The sequence below is a fragment of the Dipodomys spectabilis genome, unplaced genomic scaffold, assembly GCF_019054845.1.
Source record: "Dipodomys spectabilis isolate Male_0828 unplaced genomic scaffold, ASM1905484v1 ptg000090l, whole genome shotgun sequence".
NCBI classification, from domain to species: domain Eukaryota; kingdom Metazoa; phylum Chordata; class Mammalia; order Rodentia; family Heteromyidae; genus Dipodomys; species Dipodomys spectabilis.
Genome location: NW_024870767.1, coordinates 317,551 through 339,982, shown reverse-complemented (window position 1 = coordinate 339,982; position 22,432 = coordinate 317,551). Strand labels below are relative to the sequence as shown.

At 37.4% G+C, this 22,432-nt stretch overlaps 1 protein-coding gene across 1 annotated transcript in view; it reads left to right on the top strand.

The window, feature by feature from the left end:
* Hspa4l (heat shock protein family A (Hsp70) member 4 like) overlaps positions 1–22,181 on the top strand; it is a 43,383-nt gene extending 21,202 nt beyond the window's left edge. Inside the window, exons 11-19 of the mRNA XM_042684808.1 lie at positions 1,793–1,926; positions 4,382–4,581; positions 10,283–10,381; positions 15,052–15,189; positions 16,783–16,908; positions 17,658–17,765; positions 18,903–19,022; positions 19,199–19,360; positions 20,923–22,181. Coding sequence (XP_042540742.1) covers positions 1,793–1,926; positions 4,382–4,581; positions 10,283–10,381; positions 15,052–15,189; positions 16,783–16,908; positions 17,658–17,765; positions 18,903–19,022; positions 19,199–19,360; positions 20,923–21,111 — 1,276 coding nt within the window. The 3' untranslated portion in view covers positions 21,112–22,181. The remainder of the gene's footprint in view (positions 1–1,792; positions 1,927–4,381; positions 4,582–10,282; positions 10,382–15,051; positions 15,190–16,782; positions 16,909–17,657; positions 17,766–18,902; positions 19,023–19,198; positions 19,361–20,922) is intronic.
* Positions 22,182–22,432: the final 251 nt, after the last annotated feature.

Genomic DNA, 22,432 nt, shown 5'->3' with positions numbered 1-22,432 from the left:
TGTAACCATTTTTAACAGGTAGTATATATGTTTAGGTCTTTGTTTTGAATATCTTTAAGTATGCATCTATTTAGTATCCATGATGTGACAGATGTGACACTGTGGCACTGTGACCCAAAGTTGTAGAGTGCTAGCCTTGAGCAAAAGAGATGAGACATAGTACCCAACCCCAAGTTCAAGCCCCGTAACCAACAAAAATAAACATAAAACTAAAAAAGCTGGGTGCCAGTGGCTCATGCCTTTAATCCTAGCTACTCAGGAGGCTGAGATCTGAGGATCCCAGTTCAAAGCCAGTCCAGGCAGGAAAGTACCAGAAAACTGGAAGTAGCACTGTGGTTCAAAGTGAGCAAAAATGTTTAGTAATAGAACCCAGGCCCTGTGTTCAAGCCTCACAACTGACCCCCCACCTCCAAAAATAAAAAGCTGACAATAATTATTTTTCAGTAGTATTTGTGCAATATTACACTTAACCCAGTCATAATTTTCAAGTGATATTTTTGTTATTTTAAGCAGTATCATTTATATATAGCTTTTATACATACAGCCTTCTCCAGTTATGTTTGGTATATATACAGAATAGCAATGTAGTACAATTTTGAACCTGAGTATATCAACTAACATTGCCAAGTTAGTCACTTAAAAGAGTATTTTTTTTAATTGTGAAAATACTGTACAGAGGGGTTACAATTACATGGGCCCATGTAATTGTATCTTGCCCATGTAATTGTAACCCCTCTACACTGTATTTTCACAATAAAAAAAATGTGACTAAAGGTTTGAAAAAAATTTCTAGACTTAAATGAAGTATTATGATGATTATGTACAGTAGTAAACTGTGTAGACAACTACAAACAATAGTCATAACATTGTATTTGCTTTGTACTATCTGAAGAATAGGAATTGCTGGGTATGTTTAAAACTTTGTGTATTAGAGAGCAGAAAATAACATTAAGGGCATTACCTGAAAATATTGTAATATGGGTGATAGGTTAAAATTAAAATGTTTATCTCTGCTGGGAAGCACACTCCCAAAGTATGTAGGTATAAAAAATGGCAATGTTTGTATCATTCCTAGGAAAAAACTTGTAAGAGTGTACATTAAAAAGTTGAACTATAAGCTAAATTTTGAAGATTATAGTTCAAAGCCTGCCCAGGCAGACAAGTCCAAGAGACTCCTACTTACTTCCAGCTAACCAGCAAAAATCCAGAAGTAGAGGCCTGGCTTATGTGGTAGAGTGCCAGCCTTGAGTAGAAAGTAGGTAAGGCCCTGAGTTCAAGCCCTAATATTGGCACCAAAAACAAAACAACAAAAAAGATGAGACACACATAGGATTTAACAAAATAATAGCAATTCTAAGTTTAGGATAATAAGGGTTTATTGTTTTGCCTTTATTTGTGTACCCTTCTGTAAGTGAAAGTATTTCCAAAGTAAATGTTTATTTTTTCAATAGCTGAAATACAAAGAAGTGCATATGACAAGTATTTTGGAAGTTAGTGAGTAGGGCTTGGTTCTCAACTGCAAGCAAAAAAATTACACTCTACATGCTGATATTGAAACATAAATATACTCAAGTATTTTTCTCTGTTTAATAGTATACGTTTACCTTATTACTATGGTAGACATTCTGAAAACTTGGAGCCATAAACTTGCCAAAATGCAAGTTTATAGCAAAATCAGTTATTTTTCTTTGTATTTGTAGAGATCTTTACAATTGAAATCAGTTTTGTTTACTAGGTTAAATAGACAACTTTCTATTTGTTTTTAAATAGTGTATTTTCCACTGCATTTTAGGGAATGTGAAGTATTCTCTAAGAACCACCCTGCCCCATTCTCAAAAGTCATTACTTTCCACAAGAAGGAACCATTTGAACTGGAAGCATTTTATACTAATTTGCATGAAGTGCCTTATCCTGACCCCAGAATTGGTAAGAGAACCCAAGGAAAACAATTCCATAAATCTTTGGCTTTTTATAAACAACAAAGAAACAGCCCTGGATTAGAAAAAAAAGATATTCCTACTTTGTTATAGCTATGCACTTTTTAGAAACGGAGCATGCTATATTCTTATAGTAACAGCAGGTTGAAATGTTCTTAAATCATTTAACGTACCTATTATTGGCTTGAAAAGTTTGGTTAAAATTGTGCTGAGAGACTAACTTAAGATTTTAAACACTCTTAGCTGGCAACAACTACAATGAGTAGATTAATATCAACCTGGCAGTACAGGACTACAGTATCCATTTTAACTTCATAATCACTTTAGATTATATTAAAAATGATGTTACACATTGGAATATGGCAAATACACAGAACTCCAGATACTCAACACACAGTGAGACCAAAAGAGGATAGTGTTAGGAGAAAATGACAAGGTGCAGTATCCAAGTGCCTCTTCAGATATGTACAAAATAATACCATACTGAAACAAACTCCAAGTATATGGAAACAAAGGACCTTTTTCTTAATTTGGTTTTTCATTTGCAGATGACTCTGTATTCTTTTTTGGGGGGAGGGGGGTACGGTCATGGGGCCTGAACTCTGGGCCTGGGCGCTGTCCCTCAGCTCTTCAGCTCAAGGCTAGCACTCTACCCCTTGAGCCACAGCGCCACTTCTGGCTTTTTTCTTTTTGCTATGTGGTGCTGAGGAATCGAACCCAGGGCCTCAGGCATGCAAGACAAGCGCTCTACCACTGAGCCACCTTCCCAGCCCTGACTCTGTATTCTTTACCTTATATATATCATGTACATCTGGGGGATGGTGGAGAAGGACACAGCATCAGGAAAATGGAGAAAGAGTGCAGCAGTGGAGCGCACTGGCTCCACAGGCTATCCAGGAGGAAAGTGAGCTATGCAGTCTGTGGGTGGAGGGGGCAGGGAAGGAATAGGTGAGAATGAGGGAACAGAAGACACTAGGCAATAGAAAGCGTACTTATTGATGTATGTAAAGGTAACCCCACTGTATGTCACCTTTAAAACAACAATAAAGTAATTTAGAAGAAAAAAAAACAGATTTTAGCCAGGTGCTAGTGACTCAGGTCTATACTCCTAGCTACTCGAGGCTGAGATCTGAAAACTGAATTCAAAAGCCAGCCCAAGGAGAAAAATTCATGAGAGTTTTTATGTAACCAAAAGAGCCGGAAGTAGAGCTGTAGATCAATGTAATAGAGTGCTAGCATGAGCAAAAGAGCTCAGGACAACAACAAGAAGCAGCCAGGCAACTGTGGCTCATAACTGTAATCTTAGCTATTTAGGAGGCTGAGCTGTGAGGATCAAAGTTCAAGAAGCCAGTCTAGGCAAGGAAGTCTGTGAAACTTTATCTCCAGGTACCAAAAAGCCAAAGTGGAGCTATGACTCAAGTAGTCGAGGGCTAACCTTGAGCTGGGATAGCTGTCACCTAGGACAGGTGAGAGGGGCCATACATGCATGTACTTGCGTGTGCGCACGTGCACACACACAAGTTTTTAAGTTTAATTTTTTTTCTATATTAACAGACTAGGGAGGAGACAAATACTTTCAAGTATATTATTAAAAGCTATATTAGTTTGCTAAGGTTGCTACTTAATAAGTACCATTGGATAGATGGATTAAAGAATATAAATTTATCATGTCAGTGATAGAAACTAGAGTTATAACCTCAAAGTAATGTATTATCTAAGGATCTTTGGGTTTGTTGTCTCAATCTGACAAAGAATTAAAGGAAAGGACACAGAAAATAGGATAAGAAGTTGAAAACTTTAGTAAAAGAGCCAAATTGTTAAAAGAGAAGTCCCACTAGATAGAGAATTAGGAGGCAGGAAGAATGGCAGTAAAGACGGCTTATTTCAAAGTAAGAGTGAAATGCCAGGGAAAACAGGAAAAGGCTCTTAGCTGTGGGTTTGGTATAAGCCCCTGACTTGGACCAGGAGGACTATCTTAACCTTATGTGGTAGAGTGCCAGCCTGGGCAGGAAAGGCCATGAGACTCTTATGTAACTCCACTTAACCACCAAAATGTAGTAAGTGGAGCCGTGACTGAAGTGGTATAATACTGGCCTTGAGCACAAAAACTCAGAGATAGCTCGGAGGCCCTGAGTTCAAGCTCCAGGACTGGTGCCAAAAAGAAAAATAAAAAAGTTATACATTGCCTTTGAATCAAGCTGTCCAATGTTAAAATCCCTTTTCTTTTTAGCTAGCATTGATGAATTAGTGCAAATTAGTTAACTTTTTCATGTCTTAATACTAGGCTTGTTATGATGAAGATAATCTGGGGAAACAAAACCTGTACCATAGCAGTTAATTAGAATATAATTAAAGTTTCAGAATTATCAAAAAGATGACATTCAAATTATTGAACAAAGTAGTTTTGAAGCTCCTATACTGATCGAATCTCTTCTTTTTCTAAGGGAGCTTCACTATTCAGAATGTTTTCCCACAATCTGATGGTGATACTTCCAAAGTAAAGGTTAAAGTTCGTATTAATGTCCATGGAATCTTCAGTGTGGCTAGTGCATCAGTAATTGAAAAGCAAAATTTGGAAGGAGATCACAGTGACACTCCTATGGAAACAGACGCTTCATTTAAGAATGAAAACAAAGATGATGTGGTATGTAAAAATCCTGTCAAGGTTGTTTCTTTAATCTATAACATGTACGTACGCAGTGTGGTAACCAATAACGAGTACTTTAATAAAAGAATGCATTGCGTCTAGAGGTTTGAATTTCTACTGTAAGATCAGTGTGATTTTGTATTTTTTTTAAAAAAAGCATTAAAGAATATCTGGGGATCCAGCTTATACCTGTAATCCTAGCTTTGCAGGAGGTTGAGATCTGAGGATCACAGGCAGGAAAGTCTGTGACACTCTTATTTTCAATTAACCACTAAAGAGCCAGAAGTGGAGCTGTGGCTCAAGTTGAAAGAGTATTATCCTTGAACAAAGCAGCTCAGGGACAGTGCCCAGGCCCTGAGTTCAAGCCCCAGGACTGTCAAAAAAATTAAAAAGAATAATCTTTCTCTTCTAAATTGTAATGCATTCCTCAGGGACTTGCACATCTTTTTTTCTTTTTTTCTTTTTTTGTCAGTCATGGGCTTAAACTCTGGGCCTGGGCGCTGTTCCTCAGCTCTTCAGCTCAAGGCGAGCGCTCTGCCACTTGAGCCACAGCACCACTTCCAGACTTGTACATCTTTTATAGCATTATACCGAACCAAGTGAATTTGACACTGTCTTTAACTTCTTAGTGTCCAGTAAAAACATTTATTTTGCCAAGTGAGAGCACAGGTCCTTGATTCAAGCCCTGGTACCACCATTTTAGGTAATGGATAAAAACAATTAAGATTAAGTTTTATACTCTGCACACATTTTTAGACTGAAAATATAAACGTCAGGGTTTAGTTAAGCAAAGGAATATACTATATATTCAGTAACATTCAAATGCAGATTTTTCTACTTTTTTATGAAAGATGGGACACTGAGTTTAGTCTTCTTCATGTATATTATGAAGGAAAATGAACGGAATTTAATTGTATTGCACTGCATCACATTTTCAATATTTTTTTGTTTGTTTGTTTTTTGGGGTCTGGTCGTGGAGCCTGAACTCTGGGCCTGGGCGCTGTCCCTCAGCTCTTCATCTCAAGGCTAGTGCACTACCACTTGAGCCACAGCACCACTTCTGGCTTTTTTCTTTTTGCTTATGTGGTGCTAAGGAATCGAACCCAGGACCTCATGCATGTAAGGCAAGCGCTCTACCACTGAGCCACATTCCCAGCTCCACATTTTCAACATTTTAAACATACTATTTGAGAATTGTTAATGGTTTTGTTAGATTTTTTTTCCCCAGTTATAAAGGGAGATCTGCCCTACAGTTTTCCTTATCTTTATGCGTGGTAGGACTGGCCTTTTTTAGCCAAGCATGGTGATATGTGTCTGTAAGTATCAGTTACACAAATGGCTAAGATGGGACAATGGCTAATGAGTCCATGAGTTCAAGACCAACCTGGACAGCATGGCATGTAACCCCTATCTCCAAAAATGAAGGTTACTTCTGTAGATTTCAAGACAATTTCCCCTTTTTTAAGCTTTTCTTCTTTCCCCTCTTTTGTCTGTTGTTACTAGCAATTATTGCATAATCTTCTAGAATGATGAAAATACAATCACTATCATATAAAGAAGTTTATTTAGGGCATGATTCATTTTTCTGTTTCCTAAGTATTATTTAGTTATCACATCATTTATTTAGTTTTTTAAAAAGGAACTCTCATTACTAATGAAATAATTTTTCATAAATTAACATGGGACAATTACGCTAATTTTATACCTATGTTAATTTAGCCCTATCCTAATTTTTTGTCTTTGGTTGGTTGTGGGGCTTGAACTCTGGGCTTGGCTGTTGACCTTGAGCTCTTCAGTTCAAGGCAAGTGCTCTACCGCTTATGCCACAGTGCCACTTCCGGTTTTCTTGTGGTTTATTGGAGATAAGAGTCTCATGGACTTTCTTGCCTGGGCTGGCTTTGAACCGTGATCCTCAGATCTCAGTCTCCTGAGTAGCTAGGATTACAGGCGTGAGCCACCGGTGCTCGGCTCCTATCCTAATTTTTAAGATTGTAATTCACAATAAACTTAAATCAGACATGTAACTTTAATCCATTAAGACATACTCTTTTGCCTTCTTAGATCAATTATTCATAATCATTTCATTTTCATTACTTCTCTTTTTTTTTTGGGGGGGGTCCGGTCATGGGGCCTGAATTCTGGGCCTGAGTGCTGTCCCTCAGCTCTTCAGCTCAAGGCTAGTGCTCTACCACTTGAGCCACAGCACCACTTCCGGCTTTTTTCTTTTTGCTTACGTGGTGCTGAGGAATCGAACCTAGGGCCTCAGGCGTGCAAGGCAAGCGCTCTACCACTGAGCCAACTTCCCAGCCCACCTTCTCTTTTTTTTGTTGAAAGAATCTCTATAGAAACCTTTAGTTTTCTCCATATAAGGTGAGTGAATCCTAGGAACTGAAAATATAGTAACAATAGTATGCTATACCAAAGAATATAGCACTTTCTACTTCCAAAAACATTCTCTTATTTACTGCTTGTTTGTCTGAGACTAGTTAAGCAAGGCGTTAGGATGATTTTTGGATTCAGACTTAAAATAACTAACCCATGAATAAAGCACATGGATTTTTGGTAGCTTTGGTCACTCAGACACTTGTTTGTAAGTATTTAAAGCTTACTTAGAACAATTTCATGTAGTTGAGGTTCCCTATATAAAGAATTTCCCTATATAAAGGCACTGGTGGCTCACACCTGTCATCCTAGCTACTCAGGAGGCTGAAATCTGAGGATTGTGGTTCGAAGCCAACTGGCAGAAAAGTCCCAGAGACTCTTTGTTTTTGTTTTGTTTTTTTTGTTTGGTAGTGTGGCCTAAACTCTGGACCTGGGCGCTGTCCCTCAGCTCTTCAGCTCAAGGCTAGCGCTCTACCACTTGAGCCACAGTGCCACTTCCGGCTTTTTTCTTTTTGGTTATGTGGTGCTGAGGAATCGAACCCAGGGCCTCATGTATGCAAGGCAAGCACTCTACCACTGTGCCACCTTCCCAGCCCTCTCAGAGACTCTTATCTCCAGTAAATTACTTGTAAAAAATAAGAAGTGGCACTGTGGCTCAGATTGGTAGAGTGCTAGCCTTGAGTACAGAGGGGCTCGGGGACAGCTCCCAGGCCCTGAGTTCAAGCCCAATAAGAAGGAGGAGGAGGAAGAGGAGGGGAGGAGGAGGGGATAGGAGAGGAGGAGAGAACAAGAAGGAGGTGAAGGAGGAGGAAGAAGGAAGAAGGAATGATTCCTAGATAGATAAAATGTTTCTAGAAATTCCTTCTACAGTTTATATAACCAAGGGAAAATAATACTTTGGATCATGTCACTCCCATTGTAGGCAAACACATTGACATATTTATTTTCTTTTAAATCGGTATGTAGCTGATACTAAATACATTGTACTTTATTTCATTATTCTTCCTAAAGTAAGGTGATATTAGTCCCTTGTGTAGAGAGAGTTCTGGGTATTTTATTTCTTTTTGTTTTGTGGGCATGGAAGCATCTCATTTTTGTTGCCCATGCTGCCCTTGAGTCAGGATTCTCCTCCTTTAGCCTCCCAAATAGCTGGGACGTACAGGTATGAGCCACATGTTACCTGAATATTTCTTAATAGTTCTGTGTAAGATTTTTTTTAACCCAATGTCCAGAGGTTTTTTTGTTTTTTGTTTTGTCAGTTGCCAGGCTTGACCTCAGGGGCCTGGGCACTGAGCCTCTTTGTGCTCAAGGCTAGTGCTCTACCACTTCAGCCATGGCACCACTTCTGTTTTTTTATTGATTAACTGGAAATAAGAGTCTCACGGGGACTTTTCTGCCCAGATTGGCTTTGAATCATGATACTCAGATCTCAGCCTTCTGAGTAGTTAGGAGTTGTGAGCCACTGGTGTCCTGCCTACCTAGAGGTTTAAAAAGAACGATTATTTATTACAAAGTCATCTTATTTTCATCTCCCCAAATGTGAAACAATCTCAGGTTTAGAGGGAAAAATAAGGTAATAAGTTGTTGTTACTCTTTCCTCACTGCTAACATTGCTATCTCTGAGACAGGTAAAAGAAGCCCAGATATATAAGAACAGTAGGAACCATTTCCCCCCAGAATGTCAGTTTCGGGCATGTTATTTAACATGCATTGCTAAAGTTTATAGATTGCCAACATTTCTTCAGTGTAAAAGCTTCTCAAAACTGATATTTCAGTTACTATCTTTATGTTATTTATCATGCTAATGTTCCACAATATAACTGTTTCTCACCTGTTGACCATTGAGTTATCTTTGTAGCCTCTTATTGAATTCACAATATTTGAGCCAGATTCAGCTGGCTCATGCCTGTCATCCTAGTTACTCAGGAGGTTAAAATCAGAGAATCTCTGTTTGAAGCCAGCCCTGGGGAGAAAAATCTTTAAAACTCTGAGGTTCTGTCTCTAATTAACAAGGAAAATGCCTTACTGGAGGCATAGCTTAAGTGATAGAGTGCCAGCCATGAGCAGGCAAGCCAAGTAAGAGCATGACACCCTAAGTATATATGTATAGTAGAGACTTTTGTAGGTACTTCAGAAATGGGGGTAAACAAAGAAGGGCTTGTAGTCATCTGTAACTTACATTCTAGTAGAAAAAGGACAGTCAAGCAATGAGATAGCATAAATACAAAGGAAGTTAATGAAAAATGAAGATATATGGCAGAAATTAGTAGTGATCATGTAGGAAGAAACTGGTGTAAACTAGCCTGAAAGATTTTTCTAAAGCTGTTTGAAAATAAGGAATACTTACTTACCTGAATTATACCTAAAATAGTGGTTGAATGAGTCAGAGAAGCCATTTAATTTTCCCACTATTGATAGTATTCCTGTGAACTGTGTGTATATGTGTGTGTGTGTGTGTGTGTATGTGTGTGTGTGTATATGTGTGTGTGTGTGTGTGTGAGTTTGTATGTGTGCACCAGACCTGGGGCTTGAACTCAGGGCCTGAGCATTTTCCCTGAGTTTTTGTGCTCAAAGTTAACATTCTACCACTTATCACTTGAGCCACAGTTCCACTTCCAGCTTTTTGAGGTTAATTAGAGATAAACTCTTGGATCTTGCATAGCTAGGATTTACAGGTGTGAGTCACTGGTGCTGAGCCTGAACTTTCTTTTTAAACTCATTTAGACTATTAATAAATTACTACCATTTAATAGCATTTATAAAATATATGAATTGTAGTGTGTGTGTATGAAATTGGTATTTAGAGTTTAGGGATGTTATTGGTTGAAAGTCTGTTCTTTAAACATAAGGTAAAAATATTTCAAAAGTTTACATTTTAATAATTCAGAGACATCTGTTTTGATGAATTTCTTTTAGTATTTTACAGTATTTCAAAAATATGTGGTTGTGTGATTTATAGATTTTGTATCTTTCATTTTATATTCCCAGTTTATTAGTTTGTTAATATTTTTATGTCAAGTTGAATGGTCTCTTGTTGGTAAGCTTACTTTTGTGAATCCTGTTTTGCAGTTCAAGAGCAGTTTTCTATATATTTCTTAATTTGAGCATAGTGGAATGACACAAGATTTGTTCATATAGCACCAAATAGGTGTTTATTTCACTTGTTAACCTATTGTTACTATTTTTATTTGAAAAGTGAGCTTCTGCTTAACTATCCTCACACATCTCAAAATAGACTTTTGAACTCTTTTAAGTGAAAGAGACTATATATGTGTGTGTGTAAATATATATAAATAATCACACGTGTTCTTTCCAGGATAAAATGCAAGTTGACCAAGAAGAAAGTGGTCATCAAAAATGTCATGCTGAACATACCCCAGAAGAGGAAATTGACCATACAGGAGCCAAAACAAAGGTTTGGTTTACTGTTTTTGTAGTTGTGAAGAGGGTGGGTGGCTATTTTGGAGTTTTTTTGTGGTTGGTTTTGAGGACTTTTTTTTTTTTGGATGTTTTTCTTTTTGGTAGAAAATGTCTCGCTTGCTTGCCCAAGCTTGTATCACTCAGAATCCTCCTGCTTCCATTTCCTGAGTAGCTGGGATTACAACCATGTATCTCTGGTTCTCATTCATGATTAACATTCTGAATTAGTTATTTGTTCACAATGCTTACTTTTAATGTACTGAATGTTATAACTCTTAGTACTATGGGAAAGTATAGAAAACTTACAGAAAAAAATTCCATTTCTGGAGGTGGGAATGTGGCTCAGTGGTAGAGTGCTTGCCTTGCATGAATGAAGGCCTGGGTTCTAGTCCTCTGCACCACATAAGCAAAAAAAGCCGGAAGTGGCGCTGTGGCTCAAGTGGTAGAGCGCTAGCCTTGAGCTGAAGAGCTGAGGGACAGTGCCCAGGCCCAGAGTTCAGGCCCCACAGCCAACAAAAAGAAAAAAAAAGTCCATTTCTGTGTTTTACTAGAGAGACTTTTTTTTGTAAAGAATAGGCCCTAATATGAATTTTTTATATTTATTTATGATAGTACTGGAATTTGAACTTAAGACTTTTGCACTTACTAGCCTAGTACTCTAATACGTCATGTTCCCAGCCCTTTTTGCTTAGTTTATTTTTCAGATAGGGTCTCATGACTGTGTTGGGGGTGGGTACCTGACCATTCCTACCTGTACCTCAAAAATGTATAGGCAGAACTCTTGTCTTTTTTATTTATTTTTGGACCAGTCATAGGGCTTGAACTTGGTGGTTGGGTACTGTCCCTAAGCTTTTTTGCTACTACTTGAGCTCCTCCTCTTCCAACTTTGTGGTGGTTAATTGGAGGTGAGAGTTTCACAGACTTTCTGGCTTGGGCTGGCTTCAAACTGAGATCTTCAGTTCTCAGCCTTCTGAGTAACTAGAATTATAAGCATGAGCCACTGGCACCTGGTTGGCCTTTTATTTTTCATTTATTGTTTTAGATAAATTCTTGCTAACTTTTTTGCTTGGGTTGGCCTTGAACTGCAATTCTCTCATCACTTCCTCTTAAGTAACTGGATTAAAGACCTGCATTACCGTGCTCAGCTCCACAAAATTCGTGTGTGTGTGTGTGTGTGTGTGTGTGTGTGTGTGTGTGTGTGTGTGTGTGTGTGTGTGTGTGTGTGTGTGTGTGTGTGTGTGTTGTGTGTGTGCACCTGTGCCTGTACTAAAGGCTTAAACTCAAGGCAACTCACTCTTGCTGAAGATGTGGAGCCTTGTAGAATTATCTGCCGAGGCTAGCTTCAAGCTGTGATCCTCCATGTCTCAGCCTCAGTTACAGGTATGAGATACTGGCACTTGGTTCCAAACTCTTCTTGCTAACATCTTTTTCATTAGAAATCATATTATATTAAGAGAAAGTGTGAAATAAACCAAATGAAGATAATTTAAATTTGTAATGCCTTGCATGACAATTAACTACTCCTTAGACATTTTGCTACATATTATACAGTATTTCTCTTCATGCAAAAATATTTTTAAATTTAAAATGTTAAAGGGTGAATGATTATATTATTGAGTAACCATCTTATTAAGATAGATAATTCTTGTTAATGAAAGAGGGAGAGGCTGGTAGCTATCAGCTGAGGATTGTAGTTTGAAGCCAGCCCGAACAAGAAAGTCTGTTGAAACTCTTATCTCCAATTAACCACCCAAGACCCAGAACTGGATCTGTGGCTTAAGTGATAAGAGTGCCAGCCTTAAGTTAAAGCTAAGAGACAGCTGGGCACTGATGACTCACACCTGTAATCCTAGCTGCTCAGGAGGCTCAGATCTGAAGATCACAGTTAAAAGCCAGCTGGACAGGAAAGTCCATGAGAATCTCATCTCCAGTTAACCACCAGAAAACCAGAAGTGGCAGTGTGGCTCAAAGTGGTAGAGTACTAGCCTCACGACTGAAAAAAAAAAAAAAGGCTAATAAGATACAATGTGCAGGACCTGATTTCAAGCCCCACTACTGGCACAAAAACAAATAAATGAGAGAACTTAACCCAGTCACCCCGATAAGTGTGGCTCATGCTTTAAACTATGATTTTCACTTTGCATAATTTTTTGTTGCTATGGTTATTATTTTTGTTGGTCATGGTGCTTCAACCTGGGCCCGTAATGTCTCTGAGCTCTCTTGTTCAGGGTTAGCACTCTACCACTTTGGGCCACAGTGCCACTTCCATTTTCTGGTGGTTAATTGGAGATAAAAGTCTCACAGACTTTCCTGCTCAGGCTGGATGTGAACTGTGATCCTCAGATCTCAGCCTTCTGAGAAGCTAGGATTACAGGTGTGAGCCATTGGAGCCTGGCTAATTTGCATAATGTGGACAGACCAGCTGAATAGATTACTTATAAGAGATTTTGAATTCTACACAATGAAATTATTTAAAATCTGAAACCTGTTTTTCTCTATATCAATTTACCTTGTTCACTCTGTATAATTTACTTATCGTATAATTAAAACATTTTAAGAATACAATTCAAAGGTTTTGGGACATTCACAGTTGTACAACCCTCCTCACAATTGTAAAACATTTTTTCACCCTTTAAGTGCTGGTACCCATTAACTATAGCTTTTCATTTCCCCTTAATCTGCTACCTGCCATCCTTAGGCAATCATTAGTCTACATTGTCTTCATACATTTGCCTGTTCTTTGCATTTCATATAAGTATTCTTAAAATTGTCTTGTTTTGCCAGGCGCCAATCCTAGCTACTCAGGAGGCTGAGATCTCAGAATCGCAGTTCAAAGCCAGCCCAGGCAGCAAAGTCTGTGAGACTCTTATCTCCAATTAACCACCAGAAAACCAGAAGTGGTATTGTAGCTCAAGTGGTAGAGTACTAGCCTTGAGCTGAAGAGCTCAGGCACAGTGCTCAGGCCCAGAGTTCAAGACCCACAACTGACAAAAAAAAAAAATAGTCTTCACTAAGCTTAATGTTTTTAGGATGTTTCAAATATTCCTTGATGTGACTTGAGAATTTTATGAATGTATTAACAGATTTTATTTATACATTCATCAGTTAAAGGGCTTGTGGTTTTGTTTTTTTGTTTTTTGTTTTTACCATTATCAATATAAAATAGTGAAAAAAAACAGCCAGGTGCCAATGGCATATGCCTGTGATCCTGTCTACTCAGAGCTGAGATCTGAGGATCATGGTTCAAGGCCAGCATAGGCAGGAAAGTCTGAGAGACTCCTATCTTGAATTAACTATCAAAAAGCTGAAGTAGAGCTGTGGCTCATGTGTTAGGGGGCTAGTTTTGAGCAAAAGAAGCCCAAGGCCCTGAGTTCAAGCTCTAGGACTGTTGGTGCAAATCATCATCATAATAAACATAGTTATGAACAGTTTACAAATGTTCATATCTATTTTCATTTTTCTGTGGCACATGAGAAGTAGAGTTGCTGCATCATGGTTTGAGAAACTTCCAGCAACTTCCAAATATGGTTACACATTTTAAAATATCAATTTATCCACATCTTTACCAATAATGGTTATTTTCCTTTCTTACAAATTATAGATGTTACACTGTGTGAGACGTTGTTATGTTTGGTTTGTTGGTTAGTTTTGTTTTGGGGGCTCCTTTTTTTTAAACCCAAGGTCTTTCTTAGCAAGTAGGTGCTCTCCCACTTGGAGCTATACTTTCAGTCCCTTTTTTGAGGTGAGGTCTCAGTCATGCTCAGTGCAGCCTGGGCTGCAAACCTCCTTTTAACTGGGTTGCTAGGGAAGAGGCAGAGCCACTGTAGCCACTGTGTTTATAATTACTCCACAGTTAGGGCAGTGTATACACACCACTGTCACTAGCCATTGATTGACATAGAGTCTCCAAACTTTTTTTGCCCAGACTGACCTCAAACCATGATTCCCCGTCTCTGCCTACCATGTTTCTAGTATAGACTTGAGTCCACTATACTTGGCTCTCATTGTGTTTTTGATTTGCATTTTCAGCTCAGTATTTTTATGTGGAAAGGGTTTAATCATACACAGAATATAAAGTTGTTTCAATACTAAAGTTTTTTTAAAATAAAATACAGAAAAGGTATTTTGTACTTTTTTTTTGGGGGGGGGGGGGGGAGTCTGGTCGTGGGGCCTGAACTCTGAGCCTGGGCACTCTACCTCAGCTCTTCAGCTCAAGGCTAGCACTCTACCACTTGAGCCACAGCGCCACTTCCGGCTTTTTTCTTTTTGCTCATGTGGTGCTGAGGAATCGAACCCAGGGCCTCATGCATGCAAGGGAAGCGCTCTACCACTGAGCCACCTTCACAGCCCTTTTGTGCTTTTTTTTACTATACTGCTAAATTTCATTTCTTTATTTTTTTTTTTGGTCCGGTCGTGGGGCCTGAACTCTGGGCCTAGGCGCTGTCCCTCAGCTCTTCAGCTCAAGGCTAGTGTTCTACCACTTGAGCCACAGGGCCACTTCCAGCTTTTTTCTTTTTGCTTATGTGGTGCTGAGGAATCGAACAGGGCCTCAGGCATGCAAGGCAAGCGCTCTACCACTGAACCACCTTCCTAGCCCTGTCATTTCTAAAATCATTCTTAAAACTAGTTTTAGCAACTTAAACTTGTTTTGAATTCACTTTACAGTCAACTTCCTCAGACAAGCAAGACCGAATAAATCAAACCATCAAAAAAGGAAAAGTGAAGAGTATTGATCTACCGATCCAGAGTAGCCTGTACAGACAACTGGCCCAAGACCTTCTCAATAGCTATATTGAAAATGAGGTATAGAAATCTGAGTTAATATTGAAAAGTGGTAATGCATGCTTTTCTAAGTCATTATCTCCAAAATATGAGAAACTAAATTCCTACAGAATCACTAAGCAGACCATCAAACAACTTTACTATTTTACAAAATACTGAGTTATAATAATGCCAGTAGCTTTCATCTTAGTTACATGAAAAACATAGATTGTCTCTAGTATATAGAAAAATCTGTTACAGGATAAGAAAACTGAATTTTAGTACCTTTCTTTCCATCAAGCTAGTAAATGACTAAAAACTAGGGTTTGAACCTAGTTTTAAATTAAGGTTAAAATATAGTATAAAAATTGCTGTTTTAGCTGGGAGCCAGTTGTTCACTCCTATAATCTGCACTACTCAGTAGGCTGAGATCTGAGATCGCAATTTGAAGCTAACCTGGGAAAAAAGTCTGAGTCTTTTTCTCCAATTAACCACCAAACAAAAGTGGAACTGTGGCTCTAGTGGTAGAATGCTAACCTTGGGCAAAAAAGCTTAGGAACAGTGCCCAGGCCCTGAGTTCAAGCCCGAGGATCACCAAAAACAAAACAAAACAAAATCTATTGTTAGATATATAGTTTCATGGCTTTATGTCACAGTGTTGTAAAGCTATCACCATTTCTAAAAGTTTTCATTGTCTCAAATATAAACATTGAACTATTAAAATAATAACTTCCCATTCCTACCTTCTTCTGGTGCCCATGGACTTTATTCTCTGTGCCTATAAACTTACCTCGTCTAGATAACTCGTAAGTTGAATTAGAATACTTGTGCTTTTGTGTCTAACTTATTTTACCTAATTATTTCAGCATTCACCCATGCTATAATTGTTGTATATATCAGAACTTCATTCCTTAAGAACTGAATAAATATTCCATTGTCTGTATTTTATTTACTCATCCATTTGCCTAGTAAGCATTCAATTGTCTAAACTTTTTTTTTTTGCTTTGCTGGTCCAGGGGCTTGAACTCAAGGGCTGGACACTGTGGTCCCTGAGCCTCTCTGTGCTCAAGGCAAGCACTTAACCACTGAGCCAGAGTGTCACTTCTGGCTTTTTTGAGTAGTTTTTTGGAGATAAGAGTCTCACAGAGTTTCCTGCCCTGGCTGATTTCAAACCATGATCCTCAGATCTTAGCTTCCTGAATAGCTAGGATTGTAGGTGTGAGCCCCTGGTGCCTGGCACATATATACTTTTTGGATAATATTACAGCTAACATTAGCATGTAAGTGTCTGTTGAGTCAATATATATTCAGTTTCTTTGGGTATAGACTGAGGAGAAGAATCAAACCCAGTGCCTCTTGTGTGCTGGGCAAGTGTTGTCACTACCAGGCTACGTATCTTCTAATGCTGTGTTTAGTGTTTAGAGGACCTCTAAACCATTTCCAGGGTGACTGTGGCATTCTGTATTGCCTCAGAAACATATAAGGGTTTCGCATCATGAACACCTATTTTCTATTTTTAAAAAATGTACTACTCATAGTAAGTTAAAAGTTGGTATTTCATTATGGTTTTGGTTTATATTTGATTTATGTTTCTCTAAACCATATTCTTATGACAGTCTGAAACTTTTTGAATAGGGGAAGATGATAATGCAAGACAAATTAGAGAAAGAAAGAAATGATGCTAAAAATGCTGTTGAAGAATATGTATATGATTTTAGAGATAGACTGGGCACTGTTTATGAAAAATTCATCACTCCAGAAGTAAGTTTGAATTTCCTAACTTTTATGAAAATTATTTAAATGGGGTTTAAAAAAATCTTAGTATGAATTATCAAGAGGTGTATGAAATTTATTGCTGTTAGTTTCCTTGAATTGTATGGGGATGGCCCTTGGGTTTTTTTGTTTGTCTGTTTTTTGGTGCCAGTACTGGGGCTTGAATTCAGGGCTTGGGCACTGTCTCTGAGCTCTTTTTCTCAAGGCTAGTGCTCTACCAATTGAGCCACAGCTTCACTTTGGCTTTCTGTGGATAATTGGAGATAAGAGGCTCATGGACTTCTCCTGCCTGGCTTTGAACTATGATCCTCAAATCTCAGCCTTGTTGAGTAACTAGGATTACAGGCATGAGCCACCAGCACCCAGTCCTTAGTTATTTTTCAATATTATAGAAATACGGTAAAACATGTTTATGAATAAGTCAGAAAAATCAGACAGGTGCCTATAACCCTAGCAACTCAGGAGGCTAAGATACAAGGATTGCACTTCCACAGACAGTCAAGGCAAGAAGGTCCTTGAAACTCTTATTTCCAAGAAACTATCAAAATAAACATATATCCAGAAGTGGAGCTGTGGCTCAACTGGTAGAGCACTAGCGTTGAACAAAAAAGCCCTGAGTTCAGACCCCAGGACTGGCACAAAAAAGTCTAAAGTTTAGCATAAAAAAGCCTCTTTCTTTTATTTCTAATTGCTAAGGAAGACATTTATAATTAGTGTCTCTTAAATATTACAACTAGGACATGAGTAAACTGTCTGCAGTGTTAGAAAGCACAGAAAATTGGCTCTATGAAGAAGGAGAGGACCAGCCTAAACAAATTTATGTGGATAAGCTCCAAGAACTAAAGGTAAATTTTTTTGAGTCCCATGTTAGTATTGAATAAGACATTTTAACTTTCCTGAAACTTATGATGTGAAAGCACAATTTATTTGTTTCATTAAATTCATTTTTATTTAATGGTCAGGGAAAAGCTGTATTTATAATATAGTATGATCTATGTTTGTATACATTGTATAATGACTTAACCACAAACTTTTATTTTTTTTATTTTTTTGTGTCAGTCATGGGGCTTGAACTCTGGGCCTAGGTGCTATCCCTCAGCTCAAGGCAAGTGCTATACCACTTGAGCCATAGAGCCACTTCTGGTTTTCTGGTGGTTTATTGGAGATAAGAGTTTCACAGACTTTCCTTCCTGGGCTGGCTTTGAACCATGACCCTCAGATCTCAACCTCCTAAGTAGCTAGGATTACAGACATGAGCCACCAGCGCCTGGCTTGTTATTTCTAAACTAATGTTTTTTTCTTTTTGGTCTTGGGGCTTGAACTCTGGACCTGAGCGCTGTTCCTCAGTGCTCTACCACTTGAGCCACAACGCCACTTCCTATTATTTCTTTCTAACGTTAATGAAAATCTAAAACTTCTAAAAATAAATTGATATTTATTTAAAAATTTATTTAAAATTTATAATATATTTTATTCTTCTAATGTGCTTCTCACTAAAGTTATAGAAGCTGTCTTAACATTTAGAGATGCTCTAATCCAAGAACTTAAAAGGAGAGAAATACTTAATATGTACTACATACTTAAAGTGTAATAATTAAATATAAGTAGATAAATTGTATTATCAAGAAGTTAGTTTGCATTGTTAGTTTGAAACCTAAGTTTAAAGAAAGTAAATTCTGTTATGCCCTATGGTTTTCTTTTTCTAATAATTCTATAAAGTTTTAGCACTGAGCTTTGAAAGAATTGTGTTTTGACTGGGACTTTGGTTTTGACTGGGACTTTCATTTTGAGAAGAATCAAACGGTAATTATAAATGATAAAAAAGGATTGTTAGTTAAGCATCACTATACAATACAGAAAAAGAAGAGAAAACACATTTTAATCTAGCTATCTTCCCTTTCTGTTTATTATCTTGTAAGCCCCAAATGGAAGTTTCAGTTAAAATTCACAACTTCTTTTCAAAATTGTGCTTATGTTCACAGAAATACGGCCAGCCTATTCAAATGAAATACATGGAACACGAAGAGAGACCAAAGGCTTTAAATGAGCTGGGAAAAAAGATTCAACTAGTCATGAAAGTGATAGAAGGATATAGAAACAAGGTGGTACCAGGCTGAAAGCCTTTCTTTTTAAGTACACATTGATTTTATTTTTTATGATAATCTCTTCAGTATCATGTTCTATTTATATATAGCTTATTTATATGTAAGTGTGAAGTCATTAAGGATGTAAGTATTTTAAGCAGAAATTTTACCAGGTTTTTTTTTTTTTTAAACAGGATGAAAGATATGATCATTTGGATCCTGGTGAAATGGAAAAAGTTGAAAAATTTATCAGTGATGCCATGAGTTGGCTGAATAGTAAAATGAATGCACAGAACAAATTGAGTCTTACTCAAGATCCTGTGGTAAAAGTATCAGAAATAGTTGCCAAGTCAAAGGTAAGACATTACAAAATTCCTTTTTTAATGTGACTCAGATTTCTCAAATAATTAGCTTGCAGAAGAGCTTTTAGAAACGCAGAATTTTAGAGTATATCTTGTACTTTGTCAGTTTTTTAAATGATTCTAGCTGTAGGACAATCTAGCTATGAGCTCTGTCCCTGAGCCATTTTGTTCAAGGCTAGCACACAGCTCCACTTGTGGTTTTCTGTTTGTTAAGTGGAGATAATAGTCTCACAGGGACTTCTCTCCTCAGGCTGACTTTGAACTTGGGCTCCTCAGATCTCAGCCTCCTGAGTAACTCGGATTACAGGTGTGAGCCACTAGTGCCTGGCTATTTCTTCTTCTTCTTCTTCTTTTTTTTAATGTCATACAAGACCTGTTTTTAAGTTTAAAGAGTAATATAAAATGAAGTAAAGCAATTTATGATTTCTGCCTTTAGATATTCCAAAGTCTTCATTGTAGTATAGGTCTGACTTTAACCTAGTTTGAAATGTATGAACTTCCATGGCAATACTCTTATTTTAATTTTACTTAATTTGAAATGAACTTTCCAATTTAGGAAACAACTACTAATGGAACATTTAGAAATTGTCATAGAAGCCAAATGTCAGTAGATTATACCTATAATCCTAACAACTGAGGCAGCTAAGATCCAGAGGATCACAGTTCAAAGCCATCATTTCTGTATAAAAAGCTAAGAAATAGGAAATACCTATATTTCATTAAAATAGTATGTTACATTAAATTTCTTACCTTATTCTTCCTGTAGCAGAAAAATTAAAAAACATTTAAAATTAAGTATTTACTTTTTATGGATTACCTTCAGCTATTTTACAAAAAGCAGAGTTGTTACTATGTATATTTACATATAATTCTGCTTATTAAAATAAAACTAATGGGGGCTGGGAAGGTGGCTCAGTGGTAGAGTGCTTGCCTCACATTCATGAGGCCCTGGCTTCAATTCCTCAGCACCACATAAACAGAAAAATCTGGAAGTGGTGCTGTGACTCAAGTGGTAGAGTGCTAGCCTTGACCTGAAGAGCTCAGGGACAGCGCCTAGGCCCAGAGTTCAGACCCCATGACGGACAAAATAAAAAATAAACTAATAGATGGAGATGTGGCTTAGTGGTAGAGTGCTTGCCTAGCACACGTGAGGCCCTGGCCTCGATTCCTCAGTACCACATAAACAGAAAAGGTTGGAATGGCACTGTAGCTCAACTGGTAGAGCACTTGCCTTGAGCAAAAGCAGCTCAGGGACAGTGCCCAGGCCCTGAGTTAAAATAAAATAAAACCACTATTATTTATTAAAATAGTTTTTGTTTTAAGAAGTTTTATACAAAAAGTAATTCTTAAGCCTTTCATAGTTTCTGATTGCCATAAACATGAGTTAGCCAGAAGGAAAATTCTCATACAGTATTTGAAGAAATGGTTATATAAGCTGAGCTACCACAACCATTTTCAGAAGGGATTCAGGAATGTGGAAACAGAGAAACTTAATGTAAAATTTTGAAAGTTAGTAGCAGGTTCTTTAATATTTTAAATATAATGTATCTCTTTAGGAACTGGATAATTTCTGTAACCCCATCATTTACAAGCCTAAACCAAAAGTGGAAGCTGCTGAAGACAAAACAAAAGCTAACAGTGAACACAATGGACCAATGGATGGACAGAGTGGAACTGAAACTAAACCAGATACAACAAAAGACAGCTCACAGTATACTAAATCTGGAGAGATGGAAGTGGACTAAGTTTTAATTTTACCTTACATGATTGAAACAGTGCAAATAACAAAGGGTCTATCCATCTTTTACATCTGGTATACACAACACATGTTCAGTTGTTCTTACCTACCTTTTGTCATTTGTTTTTTGGAGTAGTTTTGAAAAGTGTTCTATATGGAGTACACTTCTATTCATTTCCATTGCTGCTTATGTGAGCTTTAGCTGAATATAGACTTACAAGTCAGTTTAAGCTTTCCCAGTATCAAACATGCAGGATTGGTATGTAATGAATGATAGTCTCCTCTATTTAATGCTTCTATTAGATAAAGCTCAGTTCCTTTATTCAGTAAAGGTTACTGTATTACATTATTAGTACAGAAGCACAGGCTTGATTGCATTGTTCCCTTGAAAATACTGAAATTGTGTCGTGGCTTAAAGCCACCCAGGCACTGATATTTTTTCTAGGTATTTTATTGTTATAATTTAAATACCGAAACAAGAGGTTTCTTGATCTCATTTATGTAACGTGCAAATTCAAGTCTTGTCATCATATAAGTGAACTAAATCACAGGTGGAAAGTGCACAATTTTATGTAAAGGTGATACCAGCATTTTGCTTTTATTGGTAATGTGGATTGATGTTTTCTCAGGATAACTGTCTTTTTCACTTGAAAGTTTTGTTTTACTTGTCTGAAGACCAGCTGCTACTAAACTAATGCTAGCCTAATCTTAATGTTCTAGGGAAATGCTGTTGACCTACTTGGATATGCATCTGTGATGTTGATAACCTTGTTTCCATTTTAATAGTTGTCTGTTTTCTTAATTGATTTTGTTAGTAATATTTTAACATGGAGTAGGCAGAAATGGCACAAAATGCACTGCATTATATAGATTTATCATTGATTTAATGTTATAAAATACTATTACATTATAATACTTCAAAAGGAGCATTTACACCATGGTCTTAGTAAATAATGCTTGTAATAAACTTAACTGTGTTACTTAGCAGTAGGCAAAATATATAATGTTATGTAGTGTAATATGATATAATGTGATTAAATTATAGTTCCTGCTGTTAAATTACCTTTTGAAACTTTGGCTCCAGTTTTAGTGCTTTTTAAATAATTAAATGGGAGATGGGACCATCAACTTAAGATATAGTAAGGACCTAATCTGCCCAAAGGCTCGGAAAAGTTTATGGAAAAAGATTGAAATAACATTGCAACTACAAAGCAAAGAAGCATAGCTGCATAGGTGGGCTGGTCTCAGCGCCAGTTGACTAGATTGACTTAGATAAACATTTTGAAAGGCTATTTTCCCCCCCAAACTAATTTTTTCCCAAAACTAAA